This window comes from Hevea brasiliensis, chromosome 16, assembly GCF_030052815.1.
Source record: "Hevea brasiliensis isolate MT/VB/25A 57/8 chromosome 16, ASM3005281v1, whole genome shotgun sequence".
In the NCBI taxonomy this organism is placed as follows: Eukaryota; Viridiplantae; Streptophyta; class Magnoliopsida; order Malpighiales; family Euphorbiaceae; genus Hevea; species Hevea brasiliensis.
Window position 1 is genome coordinate 22213665 of NC_079508.1, and position 18490 is coordinate 22232154.

General features: G+C 33.0%; 1 protein-coding gene across 5 annotated transcripts in view; it reads right to left on the minus strand.

Annotated features, from left to right (window-relative positions):
* Nucleotides 1-17405: 17405 nt before the first annotated feature.
* Nucleotides 17406-18490, minus strand: part of LOC110672907 (ion channel CASTOR) — a 30163-nt gene continuing 29078 nt past the window's right edge. For all 5 annotated transcript variants that reach the window (XM_021835864.2, XM_021835858.2, XM_021835846.2 and 2 more), the window contains one exon: nucleotides 17406-17893. In XM_021835864.2, coding sequence (XP_021691556.1) covers nucleotides 17675-17893 — 219 coding nt within the window. In that variant the 3' untranslated portion in view covers nucleotides 17406-17674. The remainder of the gene's footprint in view (nucleotides 17894-18490) is intronic.

Here is an 18490-nt window from a genome sequence, read left to right on the forward strand (position 1 = left end):
CATTTCATTAGTCAACTAAAATGTTGACTTTTGCATAAACAATAGGTACATTGGTTTTAGTACTCCCAACATACCACATGTTGTATTCAAAACTTGTTGGTTTTGGTCACTTTCTCAAAGTTTAGGTCATTTTGGCAAAATTGCCAATTTTTTGTTTTGTTGTCACTATTCACCTCATTGGCCAACAAAAATGTTGACTTTTGGATAGAAAATAGGTGTATTGGTTTTAACACCCCAAACATACCACATTTTGTATTTAAAACTTGTTGGTATTGGTTGCCAATACCATTTCTAAGCTTAATGCTAATTGAACAAAATTTTCAGATTTGGTGCTTCATTTTTACTGTTACATTTGTTATTTTTACAGTGGGAATTTGAGGAAATGGTAAACATGAAAGTTGTTTCTTATTTTGTCTAGTTGAATTTCCTTTTTTGAATCACTCCATTTGGAGTTTTGTAGCTCAAGTTATGGCCAAAATAAGTTTACTGTTTACGTGCACTGTTCATGCTGAGATTTTGGGTCTGGTAGATTTTTGGTCCAATTTTGGTCAGTAATTTGATCACATTAAGTTCATAATTTGGTCTAACTTTCTTCATATGAAATGTTCTACTATGCCTTAGGTTTCCATCGGTTCAAGAATCGCCTAAATCCGAGTTTTCTAGAGAGAGTTATAGCCATCCAAACATTACTGCTCAAATGAAAATTCTGGAAATCTCAGTACAGTAAACTTCACTTTGCTCAATGATTTGATTAGGTTCTGGTCATAATTTGGGGTAGGTTTCTTCATGAAAGTTGTTTTTCTATGTCTTAACTTGTTTCTGTAAAAAGTTAAGGTCAATTGACCAAATCTACAGTGAGTTATGGCCAAATGAAGTGTTACTGTTTATTTGGTCATTTCTGCAGGTGCTGTTGCAGGGGATCCGGATTGGGGCCAAGTTTTGGTCCTCTTGCTTTGGTCTTTTGGGCATGGTTTCTTCAGCAAAAATGTGTCATTATAAGCCTAGTTTCATGTCCAATTGGCCAAACACCAATTGGACCAACACAGCCCAAGTTATGGCTGTGTAATTGGACTGAATTTTTAGTCCCTCTGCTGCTGTCCTAGGGCAGCCTACATCTTCACTTTGCAATCCTATTTTTCAGTCCATAATATGGTTAACTTACCTAAAATGGTCACTAATTGACCATTAAAATGTGCTCTAACAATTTCATAAGCCAAATCAATTTTCACTCCCCCAAAACCCTAGCTTCACCTTATGTTTTCTACAAGATGCCTTAGTTAGCATACCAATTTATTATCCTTGTGTATATGTATCTTAAACATCATTTCTAATCCACTCTAAGTCCAACAAAACCCTCATTTCTATTCCTTCAATATGGCTGCCAAAATTCATGGCATTCATACACATGGGTTTGGTTCATTTATTCCACAATTTCTTACCTATTACACATCTCTAACATGGAATTAATGTGTTTTAAATACATATGTGCACTAACCTTGAATGGAGCCACTTCTAAGACTTCAAAACTTCACTTTCTTCCTTTCTTTTTTCTGTCCAAGGCTTGCTCTAGGTGTGAGGACCAAGTTTTATGAAGGCATATAGGGGTTTTATGGTGTAATTGGCTAGGTTTTGGAGCTTGGGTGAGTGCATCAATGGAGGGAGATGGGGAGAAGTCACGTTTTGGTGAAGAAGAAGAAGAATGGCTGCTGTAATTTTTGGTTATTTGGTCTTCATTTAGTCTCTTTATTAGTTAGTCAAATGATGGCTTAATTGTGATTGGTCATAATTTATAAATGACATCATCAAGATGTCATAAATGAGCTTTTCTTTGATTTTTTCTTTTCTTTTCTTCACTACTCAATTTCAATTTAATTTCTAGTAATGTTTATTCATATTTTATGTCATATTAATTATTTACTTAACTGGACAAGTCGGCCAAAAATCACCTCTGAAGGCGAAATGACCAAAATGCCCTCCGTTTGGCTTAACGGGTCAAAATTGTCTGTACCGATTGAAAAATTTTTCTAGGTATTTTCTTGGCATTCTAATGCCATAGGAACCTCAATGACCCTTCTCTGGAGTCCCAAAAATTATTTTATGAATTTTTTCCCGGGTCTAGGGCTCCTCGTTGTGAGAACTGCAACTTACCTCTGGTTACCCATCGCTTGGGCACCGGCTCACTTGACTTAGTTGTATTTTATTTCTAATATTTTTACTAAATTTTTCTTAGTAATATTTGAGTTAATTATGGTTCCTCACTTTAATTTAAATATTTTTCCGGACGTTCTAGCTGTCCGGACCGACACCGGTCACCGAAAGAGTAGAATGTACGGAGTTGCTACCGGGAGGATGTTACAAATTCTCTCCTTCTAGCTTCCAAGTATATATGGCTGATATACTTCTTCCTGAACTCAGCCAAGAAATACTCCCAAGTCAGTTGCACTGGTTGGACTGCCTGTGACACTGTATCCCAATATTGGTAGGCATCTTCCTGAAGCAGAGATACAACACACTCCACACTCTCCTCAGGAGTACAATGAAGCTGTTGAAGGACCCTCTCTGTCCTTTCTAACCAATGTTTAGCAGCGACAGGATCATCCACTTTTGTTCCCTTGAAATCCACTGCCTCATACTTACGGAGCTTCTTTAAAGTGGATTTTTGTACAGACTGTGTCTGAGTCCCTGTCACAAGCCTAAGCAAATCAGCCATCTACTGAAAGAACTGCTGCTGAGGCTGTATAGGCACAGGCTTTCCTTATGCTTGTGCTGCTGGCTCTCCCCTGTCTTTATCACCATCTCGAGCAGGGGCAAGACTTTCGACCTCTTCCTTAATTGCCATCTGAGATGCTGAGGCCATTCTATAACCTATATAGATATGAAAATAGATCTATGTTAGTGTCAACTCGACTCTCATTGGATGCAATGCATGTTATGCACACTATCTTTTTCTAATTATCTAAACCTAGGAATGCATAAGCCCCTGCTTTGATACCACTAAATGTAACACCCCTTACACGATCTACAGTGTAACCGAGCAAGAAGTGTCACATTCGGTGCCAGAGCACCTCATCTTATCTTGTCTTATGCATTATTAATTTAAACTCCATTTATTGGTTTTTTTTTTTTTTTTTGTGGAGAGACGGACAGAGTCTCCCCTGTTTTATTAACATTTGTCATCTTTTATCAGCCACCTGCCTAAAACAATTTCATATATAATCTTAATTCCATTTTCAATCATTCCATAATATCAAACTATAAAATATTTCTCATTCCTATTCATTTCCATAAAATCTCATATTCATCCATGAAAAGTTTCAACTCATATTATACATGAAATAGCCAAATCTATTAATTTACTTCATATACAAATTAATTATACAAATTCATAATTTACATTACAACTTTAATGTTTAAGTACACTGTACAGAAATACACTAATATGGCTCGTGGGCCTTAGCAAAATGCACTGCTGAAGTGAGGTGACACAACTCGACACTTCTGTAGATCTGCAGTCCAAAATCCCAGTCCACTATCTACTGGGCTCTATCTCCAGTACCTACATGAGTAAAAATGCATGTGCTAAGCATAACGCGTAGTGGTGCAATAATATATAAAAATAAATTGAACAATTATAAATAATGAATTTATGTTTCTGTTATCATGGGGATGCATTTTTCAATGAATTTGGAATTATTTCACACTAAATAAATTTATAGGACAATGGGGTTCATTTGGGTCTTTTCCATCCATTTGTTTATTATCAAATTTTCTTAACATATTTCAAATGCCCAAGTAACCTATAATGAACTAACTGGACTGGATAAGCGGATATCATTAGCACTGGACACTCTTGTGCTTCGGGCCGTCATACCATGGGATACATAATGTTAACTAGGCATGCAACAGAATGGCTAAAAAGCTATAATAGCAATCGGTCAAAAAGCCATATACATCATAATGCAACAGAATGGCTAGAAGCCATAATCAACAAAATGGCTCGAAAGCCATAATCAACAGAATGGCACAAAGCCATAAGCAGTACTACAAAACACAACCCTTTTTGGCATGTCAAACTGTCCAACCCATACACACATGTTTAAGCATACATGGGCAATTAGTATTTATACTTCATAACATTTTTGTTCCAATCATGTTGAGAATATAAGTTCCAAATACATATTCACATCACATTCATGTTCAATGAGTCATTGGTATTAATTACCAATCATATTTCAAGTCATTTTAGGAGTACATCATAAATTTCAGAATTTCAATATTGAATTTACTTTTATATTAAGCCAAGCTACAGTAGTAATTAGGCCAAGTTACAGTAGTAATTTGGCCACTCTTTTTCTTGAAAGTTGTTCCTTATTGTCTTAGCTTTAATTTTCGCTTTGAATCAGTCAATTTGGAGTTATGTACCTCTAGTTATAGTCAATTTACAAAGTACTGGTCTAGTGACCAATACTGTTCCAAAACAGGGCAGATTCCAAAACTCAATTTTTTCAAGCTATTTGGACTAGTTGTAGTCATAATTTGGCTTGGTATTCTTCATATGAGTTGTTCTCCTATGTCTCATGGTTACACAGGTTCAAGAATCACTAAATTTGAAGTTATGTAGGGTAAGTTATGGTTAATTAACCAACTCGGACTCCTAGATCCTATAATTCTAGGATTTCAGGTTTCAGGTCTGTTTTACAATTAATATTGAAGGGTCTTACACTCAAAATTTGAGTAAGGATTCTAAACCAAAGTTGTAGCCCTAATTCTTAGGTTTTCATATCATTTTGATTCATCCCATTTGGAATTTCGTAGTGGAAGTTATGGTCTAATGACTCTCTTGGGGTCAAATGACAAAATGGTTCTAGTGCAGGAATTTTCAAGATTGGGAATTCCTAAATTCTCCTAACAATTTCCCTAAGTTGCTTTAGGATCTGGGTTCTGGTCAAAAAAGAAAAATTGTAGTTCTATGTGTTATGAGAATTTTGGGTTTGGAATCACTACATTTGCAATTTTATAGCTCAAGTTGTGGCATTTTTGCCACAATTGGTCGGACACCCTAAAGTTCAGGATTTCAGGTTCAAGTTTAGTCCAGGGCAGGTTTTCTAGGCTAACTTTGCCTAGCAGTTTGGTTGAGTTAGGGTCATAATTTGGTTCTAAGTTCTTCATATGAAATAGGTTTCCATAAGTTTAAGAATCAGGTCAATTGGAGCTTCTTAGAGTAAGTTATGCCTAAATTACTAAATACTGTTCATATGGTCATTTATGCCCAGGTCCAGAATGTCAATTTCGGATTCAAGTCTAATTTAGGGCAACTTGTGGTTAGTTTCTGGGCACGCTTCCTTCATGAAATTTCTAGCATTATGTCTTAAGTTTCATCTCCGAATGGCTTTACACCAATTGAAGCTATGTAGTTCTACTTATAGCCATTAAAACCTACTGGGCTCAAAGGTCCAGAGTCTGCCTTAACACACAACATCACACCCATTTAATAGTTTGGTCATCTCATCAATTTATATCAACAATTGGGTGCCAAATTAACTTACTTTAGGCATAATTACATCAGTTAGAACACAAAATTAAAATTCACAAATTTAGCAAACCCTAAATCAATTTGGTACAATTTCAAAATCCAAGGGAATTGACAGCACTAACCTTGTTCCTTAGCTTCAATCAACCTTCAATTTGTCCAAAACACCTTGAACTTCTTCTTCAAGCTGTTAACCAAATTTTTCCCCTTCCTTTCCTTCCAAATTTCTTGAATTTCTTGCTTAATTCTTTGACTTCAAGCCTTGATGCAAGTTTTTCTTTCAATTTCTAAGAATTTTCATGAAGGAAAGATGGGTTTTGATGGGTTGGAAGCTTGGAGCAAGCTTCAATGGAGGAATGGGTGAGGGAAGGTGGACGGCAAGTTTTGGAAGAGAAAGAGAAAATCTGTTTTGTTTTCTTTTTTATGAGATTTTTATGTTATTTTATTAGTAATTTAAGTTATTTGTCTTATTAGGCTAGTTATTATTCAATTAAATATATTTAAATTGTAATTAAATTTGTAATTATCCATCCATTTTCCTTTTTTTTTATACATATATATACATTTATGCTCTTTTCCATTTTAATTAATATCCATTCAGTTTATGTGACATTTTGATCAAAAATCAACTCTTCAAGTGAAATGATCAAAATGCCCTTCATCGGGTTATACTTCATCTTTACCAATTAGCATTGCTTTCCTTTCATTTCCTTGACATTTTCATTTCCATTAATCCTCCAATTAAGTCCTTAAATAAATGTCTCATAGGGTTTCCCATGAGTTTGGGGTGGCAACTGAACTTTTAGTTACTTCCAAGTAAGGTTACCCATCGCCGAGACCTCCTGCTCATTTAACCGATTTGCACTTCGCTTGTTTTATTTTCCTTTAATTTTACTTGATCTTTATTCAATCAATTTATGACTCCTCACTCTAGTTTAAGTGTGGTTCCAGACATCATGGCTGTCCGAATAAATGTTAGTCATGTAACATCCTCACTTATGTAGTCTGTATGTTATACTATTCTGATGACTGAGATTGTTTGGGCAGATAGCCAGAGTACAGACATTCAAAAAGTCTGAAACTACATTTTGGTAATAGTGAGGAGACATAAAATGATGAAATATGTGATAAGAAAAATTAAGGGAAAAAAATAAAAGAGGTGAAATGAAACTAGGTTAAACGTGCAGGAACCCTAGCGATGGGTGACCGCACCAGGAAGTTACGGCGGGGACCGTTGACTAGCCCTGGACCGCAGGAAACCCGAAAAAATATTTTCGGGACCTAATTAAAGGTCTGCTGAGGTGTAATTGACATTGGAAATGTCAAAGAAAATTTAGTAAGTCAATACAAATAAAAACAAAAATTTAAGAAAATCGGCGAGACAAGGATTAAATCAGTATTACCGAAAAAGTCTGAATTTGACCCGAATAGGGGCATTTTGGTCATTTGACACCTAGAGTTGACTTTTGACCTAAATTTCCATTAAAAATATGTAGTATTAAATTTTGGGAACCCCATGAAAAAGGAAATTAAATATGTAATGAAATTAAGAGAAATTAAGGGGTGAAAATTGGGATAATTGAAACTTAATAATTAAACTATATTAAATTAAGATAATGGACTAAGTGGGATATTTAGTGGAGTATATAAGGGCCACTAAGGACAAATTTTTCCACTTAAAAACTTCATCTTCAACCTCATTTTCTCACCTTGCCGAATTCAAGTTTCTCTCCCAAAAACTCCATGGCCGCCCATGCATGAAGCTTCACTCCACCATCATCAAGCCCTCATTTCTTCTAAGTTTCTTCATTAAAGTTGCTCTACACACCTTGGGCAAATTGTAGGGAGCAAAAAGGAAAGGATTTGGTGAGGTTTTAGTAAGCTCCAAACAAAGGTTAGTGCTAATTTCCCTTCCTTCCTTAATTAATCTTTGATTTAAGATTGTGATGAGTGTAATTGTTTAGAAATTTGAAGAAAAAGATGAGTATTTGATGGAGCATGATTTTGGTAGCCATGGAAATGTAAGGAGTTTGGTTTATTTTTATATGTAAATGATGGGTAGTAATGTTAATGAAGGCAACTACATGAATTAGGATATAATGGTATGTGGGTGTTTGAGATTTGATCATGAATTAGGGTTTGAATTGATTATGGGAGATTTGTGAAATTTGTTGAATTGCGGCAGCCTTGATGAGCTTGAATATGGATTAATTTATGCCTATAATTGTTGATTTATGATGTTAATTATTGTGATCTAAGTGTTAGAATTTAATTGCAAGTGTATATGTGAGGTTGACAATGTGACTTGGGGCTTTGAACAATTTTTGAAGACTTGGACAATTGAGCTTGAAACTAGCAACCTTGAAGTCTTTAAGAGAGTGGTAATTCTAAGAATTTTAATGTGAATTTTGGTTTTGATGGATTAGTATAAGGGTATGGTAAGTTATTAGTAGAAATTTTATGTAATAGTTAATTGATTTCATGTAAATATTATGTTGACTTTGACATTTGAAATTAAGGTTATATTTGGTGTATTGAGGATTTGTATATTCTACCCAAATTGACCATAGTAAGATGTGATGAATGAATATAGTATGGTACAAATTCAGAATTAGGTATGGGAAGTTAAAGTAGAACAAGTTGAATGTATATTTGATTTGTGTATGAGGAATGTGTTAAGGGCAGTGTGCATTTGAGTCTATAACCCTAAGTGTGTGACCCCAATTGGTATGAAGCTAATTGAAGGTGAAACTAGGCACAAAATGTGCTAACTTTCATGTTGGAAGCATACCTAAATTCTGTCCGGAAAGTGACACTAAAACTGACCTAATCCAAATTTGTAACCTTTCAAACCTGAAAATTTACCATTTAAACAGTAATTACGTAATTGGCCATAACTCCCTATACACAGGTCCAAATGACCTAAAATTTATATCGTTGGAAAGCTTAGACATAGAGCTACAACTTTGGTTAAGACCACCAAGCCCAGAAATGACCATAAGTAAGTTAAAATGCTTGCACAAATTCGGGTATAAAACCTGCTAGAATTGGAAATGACCTAAAAGTGACCTAAGTTTGCAATTTAAGTGCAATCTGTCCAGCATTAGTAAAATGACCATAACTTGGTCTAGTAAACTCTACATGACCTAAAATTTGTGGCAAAATTTCAATAAGACATAGATCTACAAGTTTGTAATTTTGACAAGAACCCAGAAATCGAGGGAACTAGGTCATCCGGCTAGGTCAAAATAGTATACCAAAATCTGACAATTTGCAATAAAATGCAATACACTTGGGAATGAATTTGGCAACTAATGCCAACCTGTATTAAGTGAAAAATGTGACATATTGGTAACATTAAAATTAGTTTACCAATCCTGCATGAGAAGTCAACAATGTGAGTTGATTAGCAATCTGATTTGTAACAATTGAGAATGTAAATACTGTGATGAAAAGTCAATAATTTAAGTTGACTATTGAATTGACAAGTGTTCAATAAAAATTAATACGCAAAAATATATATACTAAAAAAATTAATATATGCCCTAGTATCCTAGTTTGATTGGTTTGGATAGTTTGGCATGCCATTAGGGTCCTGTTAGCAGTACTGCATATCTGTGGCTTTACGCCTATCTATGATTTAGGCTTATTATGCCTACCTGTGATTTAATAGCCTTTTTGGCTATTCTGATTTCTGATGTTTGCTTGGCCTTGTGCCTTATGATTTATATGGCTTATTAACCATACCTGTATTTATATGGCCTGTTAGCCATACCTGCGCACCAGGAGACACTTTGTGACCGATGGTGTGAAGGCCCGAGGTACTTGATACCCAATGCCTATATTACCCGTTATCCGTTCCGGTCTGCAGTCTAAGTCACTTGGGGAAACTAAAATGCATCTAAATAAATAATTACTAAATAAAGACATAAAAAGTAATGAATGCATAACTTGATTATAAAATACCAAAATACCAGTCTGTAAGGTGTATCAGTATTAGGAGTACTAGAAATATCATACTAAATTAAGTTAATTTCCTGAGTATCCGAATTATGATTTATTTCTTTATTCATTTGTATATATTATTTCTATGCTGTATTATTGCACCACTAAGCAGAAATGCTTAGTGCGATGGAGTTGCTTCCTCGCGCAGGTACTGAAGGTAAAACTAGTAGACTGTCAACTGAGATTTTTGGAGTCCAGATTTGCAGAAGTGTCAGAAGAGTACAAGGTTGTCACCTCCTCAGCAATGCATGTAGATAGGGCTCATATTACACATGTTATGTATATTGTTCATTCTTAGCATATTGTAAATTATATGTATATCCTGTACAAAAGAAACTTTTGTAACTAATTTATAAGTTATGTAAATTTATCAAATTGAGAAATTCTGATATACGAGTTGATGAGATGATTATCTGATCTTGATGATTTTGACCTAAATTAAGTTTGAGAAATTTTGAGAAACTAATGAGATATTATTGAGACAAATTGAGTTCTGAATTTGAATATGTTGTGAACTATTTTTGGCAGGTTCAAAAGAACTGTTAGTCCAAATTACAGCCTGCACTCTACCGGATTATCGTTAAAATTTTTGAAATTTCTAAATTAGTCAGATTTTGATAAACAGTAAAAATAGCCTAAACCTTAGATAAAGTTTTTGAACAAGTAATCAAGAACTATAAGGAAATCAAATAAGATCAGGTGTTCCGGCACTCCGTGTGACATGCCTTGCTCGGCTACACTGTAGACAAGTGAGGGGTGTTACAAGTCACCGGAACAGTCAAATGTGCGGAACTACCTAAAATGAGGATGTCACATGTGTAACCTTCTAGCAATCAAAACCTAAAGAACCATGGATAGATCACAGTACACAGGCCGTGTGAATTGCCCCCTGTAACTTGCCTACCCCTGTGTAACTTGTCGTCTCCCTCAAATGCGAAGCTTGAAAGTGTCCAGAGACTTGCACGACATAGGGCCATGTACTTTACCATAGATGAACTTTTGTTTCGACCTAAATTTTCCTGCACTCATTCTTAACAGACTTCTAGGGCTTTTGAGACTCTGAAACATGACTTTTAGGCACCTGATATAAGTATTAGAAGACCAAAATAGGCAAAAGAGGAGTTCAAGGAGTTCACTTTCCTTTCAAACCCTAGTTTTCTAAGCAATTTGGAGAGAATCTGCATTAAGCTCAAGGAGAAGACTCTTACCTGAAGTTTCAAAAGTTCAAGGCTGCAGATCTTTGTTCTGGGTTCTTTTGTTTTATTTCTTCAAATTGTCTTTTGTTCTTTTACTTTAATTTCATTATGTTTGTTAAACTCGTCATGAGTGAGTAGTTTGTTTAATTTTAGGATTAAGAGAGTAGCACTTTCAATTTCTGTTATGGATATATTCTAAAGTTATTTTGTGAATTTGAGTTTTGTTCTTTGATTCAATATTCCAAGTTCTTAATGCATGCTATGTGTTGGTACCCACTTAGTTACGATATAAGATTCTAATTGAAGAACTAAAAAGTAAATATTAGTATTGGATATTAGGATTTTAAACCTAGAAAATGTGATCTAAAGATAGGTTGAAATCCTTTGTAGAGTCCCACAATTAATCAAAGAGCTTAAAGGGTTTTAGTGAAGATTGATCGCCACATAAGTAGGGTTCAGGTTAATTAAAATACACCTTAAGTGCCTTGACAAAGGACTTAAGATATCTTAGGATAAATTTCCATCAAAGTAACAATTCTCAATCTGTTAAATAAGTAAGGTTAAGTTCATAATAAGGTTGAAGTATAAAATCTTAATTATAGAATTGCTTTAGTTAATTGATCTCTAAATTTAAGTTTATTGCTTTGTCTACTTTTATTCTCAGCATCCTTAATTAGTTTAAAATTACAAATCTCAACATATTCGGTAGTCTAAATAGTCAAAGTTGTTGTCTAGCTTGGTACTTATGCTTACAAATTCCTCGTGGGAATAATACTCTGCTCACTATTGTATTACTTATTTGCTATTCGTGCACTTGCGGAGTTGTAAACCAGCAAACAATACCTTTTGTGGTTTGTGAGATACGTCGATTTTAAAAAAGTAATGTCAATCTATTTCTAATGTGAAATAGTAGTGAATCCTAACTTTTATAAATTATTGAATGATGTTTTTTTATTAGTTATTAATTTTATAATTTTGTATGATGCATTGACATGCATATGGAATTTTTATGTAATTTTTGTACATGTTTTGATGACTTTAAAAATTAAAACTCAAAATAATGTAAATCTGCCCAAACATGAAAATTTCATGTCGGTTTATAATTTTTTTTTGTTTTGAAGTTTTAAATTGTATTTTAATCTAATATTAATGTTGTATATGATGTGAAGTAGTGTTATGAAGTGTTAGAATTGGATTAGAAGACCCTTGGCTATTAGGTAGTTTTAACCAAATAAAAGTCTAATTTAATTAGAATATAAGTGTTAGATTTCAATACAAATTGTTATTAGTTTATCTTATATCGTAAATAAAATTGGTAAGTACCAAAAATGGAAATAATTGCATGAAACTAAGTACCAAAAATGGTAATAATTGCGTGAAACTTACATGGAGCTTAATAGGAGTAAGATCAGGATAAACATGCCATACTAGGACAGAATACTCTTTTTAAATGGTAGCTTGCCTATGACACCCCTCACCCGTCTACAGTGTAGCCGAGCAAGGTGTGTCACACTCGGTGCCGGAGCACCCTATCTTATCTTTCTTTATTCCTTTAATAATTTGATCTCGTTATATTTCAAAAATAAATTATATTCATAGGAGAAACTGACGGAGTTTCCCCTAACTTATTACTATTTGACGTGTCTCGCTATTTACCTGTTTAAAAATCTCATATAAATTTTCAATAAAAATTTCTAATAAAAATCTCATCCATATGTATCACAACCAACTCATCATTTCAAGTATCATTTGTAGATTTCCATTCATGCTTAATTCACATAAAAAAAATTTCTCAAATTTTTTTAATTTACATGATTTATAATCTAATTACATAAATTTATAATTTACATGATATACAATTTAATTACATATAAAAGAGTTAATTTATTAATTTACATCAAATACATATTAAATACATTTTCATAACTTAGATAACATTACAAAATGATAACTATTCATAAAATACAAAATATATTAGTATGATCTATATGGGCCCGATCTACATGCATTGCTGAGGAGGTGACAACCTTGGACACTTTGCAAATCCGGACTCCAAAATCCCAGTCTAATGTCGGCTTTGTCTTCAGTACTTAAGCGAAGAAATAATCCATCGCGCTAAGCATTTTTACTTAGTGGTGTAATAATACAATAAGGAAATAATATACAAATAAAGATAAAATAAAGCCTAATTCAAGTAATCAAAAATTATTTTGATTTCATATAGAATTTTAATACTAAATATGTTTTGTCATTCTTGAAATTCTTTGGAAGTGCTTATCTCTTAATTTCACAATAATAATATATATTATACAAAATTAATTAAAATATTAAAACTTATATTCATAGTATTATAGGAGATGCATTTGTAATATTTATTTAAGTTAAATTTATTTTACTAATCTTTTATCGCTTTATTTCACATTTTCTTATGTTTTACATCATTTCATAATAAATAAAATTTTATAGCTAATCTAGTTCATTTCAGGTATCACTTACTCATTTATTTAATTTCTAATATTATTAATTCCTAATATTCTTAACTTGTTTCACTGCCCAAATAACCTATGACAGGCTGAATAAACTGGATAAGCGGGTCCTTGGCACTGGATGCCAGGGTGTCTCGAGTCGTCATACCATGGAACGCAAAACGTCAACCACGTATGCAATCAATATAGCTAACACAGGGCACCGCAGTGCCTCGGGCCATCATACCATGGGACGTGAATACACAAAATGTCAACCACGTATGCAATCAATTTGGCTAAAAAGCTATGGTAACAAATAATCAGGCATACAAGCCATGAATGCGGACATAAAGCCATAAATACAGGCATAAAGCCTTACGCAGTACTGCTCAAATAATCCCTTACTGGCATGCCAATCTATCCAATCTGACACACGTGTCTAGGCAATACATAGGCACATTAGTACTATTAAATGTTCATATATTTTATTATTTCATTATATCTTCTATTTGTATCTTATAGCATTTTAATTCTAGTTATGATGGAAGCATAATTTCCAAATCACATTTTTACGTAATTTATACATTCATTATATGATCTAAATTGATCACAATTTACATCAATTATTTTCACATACCATTATACTCAAAACATTCTTCCTTTATGTCGTGATGAGAACTAATGTCCCATTTACACATTCATGTGATTCATTTATTCATTACAATATTTATATGAATTCATAATTCAAGAAGTATTTTACTTACTAAGTATTTATGATTCACTTTAATTCCTCTCATGTACCATTTATTGTACAAGGTGTTATTATCTTATTTGTACTAGAAACATAAGTCCTAATGTTAACTTCATCTCATTTATACTTAACAATCTATTTAGGTTAATTTCATTTCATATTTCAAGTTGTATTACTTATGTCTTATGAGGTCTACTAGTCATGGGAATACAAATTCTAACTACCTATTCACATAACTTAAGTGTTCATTAAGTCATTTAGGTAAATTATCATTCCTATTCCAAGTAATCCATGAACATTTCATGGATTCCAAATTTTATACCTTAATTTCCTCTAGCAATTTAGTTCTTGCATTTTGTGTTATTGTATTTACTATCCACATTACTATTCATACAAATTTTGACTATTTAATAAATAATAGGATTAAAAATTCTAATTTTATAATAATACCACATTTTGGGTTTTAAATTTGTTGGCACTAGTTGCTAATTATAATTCAAGGCTCCCTAGGATTATTTCTAAATTTCCAGATTTTGTCACATATGTTTACTGTTAGATTGGACCATTCTACAGTGGGATTTTGGCTAATCTTTCTCTATCAAAGTTGTTCCTTAATGTCTCTACTTTAATTTCCTTTTTGAATCACTCCATTTGGAGTTTTTTAGCTCAAGTTATGATCAAATTACCATAACTGGCCGAATTGGTCATTTTCTAGAATTTCTGGGCAATTTCGGGTCTGGCAGTTTTGATGAGCTAACTTTGGCTGCCAATTTAATTAGGTTATAGTCAGAATTTGGGTTTTTATTCTTCATGAAAGTTGTTCTACTATGTCTAAGCTTTCTACAGGTTCAAGAATCAGGTCATTTGGACCTCTCTACACAAAGTTATGGCCATTTGAACAAATACTATTCATATGGTCATTTTTTCTAGTCCAGATTTTGGTTATCGGGATTTAGGCAATTTTTAGGTCATTTTAGGTTGGTTTTTTGGCAAGGTCTCTTCATAAAAAATGTGTCATTATGTCCTAGGTTTCATTTCCAATTGGCCTCACACCAATTGGAGTAACACAACTCTACTTATGGCTATCTAACCTTGCTAGACTCATAAGTTCAGAAATCCTATAATGAAGCAACACTCACAATACTACCTTTCGACACGACTATCAACCTCAAATCACATTCAATGCACTTCAAATAGTCCATAATTAATCTCATCTACATCAATTCAGCAACAATTTAACAAAACCCCAATTTTGTCCTTAAAACCCTAGCTCCATAATCACAATTCATACAATACATACCAATTGAACATACTAACCATACTTATCATCATACTCAAGCAAATTATCCAGTTTATTTACAATAGAACACTTCAAATCCTACTCCTACACAAGCTAGTCAAAATTTACTTCTCAAATTCATACATACTTTCTTTCAATTTCTTAATTATTTGCTCATATTCAAGCTAAATTCTAAGGAATAAACAAGATTAGAAGATTTATTATGCTTCCCAACTTGCCAACTTCACTTTCCTTTCTTCTTTTGCCCTCAAATCCTTTACCAAGGTAAGTAATCAAGATTTTATGTTGAGACTTAGGGGTTTTACGGTGAGGAATGAGTGGAAATCAAGCTTGGATGGAGGATGAAAATGGAGAATGGCTAAGCAAGTGGTTCGGCCAAGGCTTTTGGGAAGAAGAAGATGACCCAATTTTATTTTATTTAATCTCTTTTATGTCTTATAAATGGGTTTGTCAAATTTTAATTGGTTAAACTTTTTAATTACATCATCTTCACATCATGCACATGTCATAAGGCTAATTTAATTTCATTTCCTTTTATTTTTCTTTCTTCTTTCTTTTATTATTTTTAATTAAATTTTTAGCAATATTTATTCATATTTTAGGACATAGATCTCACTTACTTAAATAGACAAGTTGGTCAAAATTCATCTCTGAAAGTGAGATGACCAAAATGTCCTTCGTTTTACTTATTGAGCTAAAATTATCTGTACCGATTTACAAAATTTTCTTAGCATTTTCTTGGCATTCTATTGTCACTAAACCTCAATAATTCTTCACTTGAGTTTCAAAAATTATTTCACAGGGTTTTCCCTCGGGTCTAGGGTCAGCAACTGTCTTCCCAGTCGCTTCCCGTTAGGATTACCCATTGCTGTAGTTTCGGCTCATTTAACTTCTTTGTATTTCATCTCTTAAATTTTTCCTTAATTTTTCTTGTCATTATTTACGTTATTTATGACTCTTCACTCTAGTTTAAATATAGTTCCAGACATTCTGGCTATCCGGACAGACATTGGTTATCGGAATAGTGGAACGTACGGATTGCCTAAAGTGAGGATATCAAATTGCCCCAATGGCAACTGCAATTATTTTAAGGTAAGTATCCCTAAATTTTCAAAATAGCAGTTTTGTATGCAATTAAATATTTGATAAATTATAAAATAAACTGACATATTAGAAATAAATTATTTTATGTTATAATTATTTGGGTCTTATGTATTTATTAAAATAAAATACACATAAATTAATTAGTTTAATTATCTTTAGGGTAATTGTAATTAGTTAAATAAAAATTTAAGATTGTTTGTAAATTGAATTGTCAATAATTAATTAATTTTAGTCACTTGGTAAATGTCACTTAATTAAATTTAATAGCCCCATAGATAGAAAATACTTATGCATGAAAACTATTTGTAAATAATAACCCATATTTGAATTATTTGTGTTTAAATTTAGAAATTGCATATTTAGATAAAAAGTTTTAAGACACTTTTAGAAACATTAACAGAAGGCTGACAATCAAATTAACAAAGTTAGACCAAGCGTAAATAGTGCCTAAAACCTTCCCCTTATGTACCAACTATCCCAAACTAAAATATTGGGCTATGGTGAAAACGGTTGTGAAACCTCTACAAGGAGTGAGTTGCAATTCATAACCCTATCAAAAAATAAGTGCATCAATCAAGTCCCTCCAATTATTCCTTTGAAAATTAATGACCCAGTTAGATGTCTCTAGAAATAAACAATGAATATATCTCAATTATTACCTAAATGGTGGCTCTTATCTATCTATGCATTTATAACACAAATCCTTAGTACCATGACAGTGTTGTAAAAAGAAAGTATTTACCAATAGACTCGATTCAATTAAGATTATATAAAATTGCATATCTAAAAACTGCTATCTAAAGAAATAATAATTACGTGAAAGTGATATTACTCAACTATCTTTCCTGAACATTATGATTTTTCGCCTCAAGCCACATGACCCTACAAAAATTCCTCATTATCTAGCTATATTTTTATCATAGCCTCCCCACTGCCTCACATTATACAGGAGTTGAAAAGTATGCCCACAAGACCCCATTAAAAAACACTTTAATATATATATATATATATATATATAATGTCAACTTGTTAGTGGACAAGTTGCATAGTCATCTAATGAAAATAATAATGATAATAATAATTCAAACTTGAAACATCTTTCAACCTGGAAATGAATTCAGTACGGTTAAATCAAAACTCGTGGTCTAAAAATTCAAAACATTTGACAAATGAAATGCGTACTTGAATTACAAATGAATGAGAGCTGACATTCTGCTGCAAGCCGTATTTACATTATGGTTGGTTGTCATATAATGAACTACAAAATCCTCTGGCAGGTTTCTTTCCCTATTTTCTAAAGAATATAATCTTTGCCCAGAATGATTATTCTTTTTCTGCAATTACCACAAAAACGTCCTTGAGTGACCACCTCCTCCTCTCACTTTTAGCTGGCGGATTTATTACAGCTCTTTCTGCATTTGCCAAACGGTAACCGATGACAATCTCTCTCCTCTGTCGGGCTCGTAAGATTATTTCATAGAAGCTCAATTCCTCACCTTCACGAAGGTAGAGATCTGCTTGCCTTATATGCATCTCATTTCCCTGAACAATGCAAATACAATCTAATTATCATAACCAACAAATTCATTTGTAGACAATAAATTCCAAAACTAACTATAACAAAAATTTCATCAACAAAGCAAGGCTTGATTGAGGAAACAAATAGCTTCATTAAAGGATCAAACTGATTGCTACTTGTATGATCTTTTTCAAATTTCTGATCTAAAACCAAGCGAAACCACAAATACACATTAAATAAATTTAATGGCATCAAGAATAAGATAGCCCATAAAATTGCATCAAATAAAAAGGCGAATATGGGATATTTTGTAAATAATTAAATTCCCATTGTATCATGGAAAGAATAACCAAAACTTGGTTCTGCAGAATAAAAAGAGAATTCACTGTACAGTGTAACATACTGGTATATGGTGAAGCCGCCTCAGAGGGGGTATAAGAACTGATAACCTAAGGTTATGAACTAGATGTCAACACAGCCTCATCAACCATGGAAGAATTGTCAGCCAAAAAAAAATCATTAAAAAAGCACCGTTATCTCCATAAAAAATCAACCAGCCTCCTTTGGTGAAGGATACAAATTTGGCTCAATTGTATATGATTGGCTAGGCATCTCTTTTT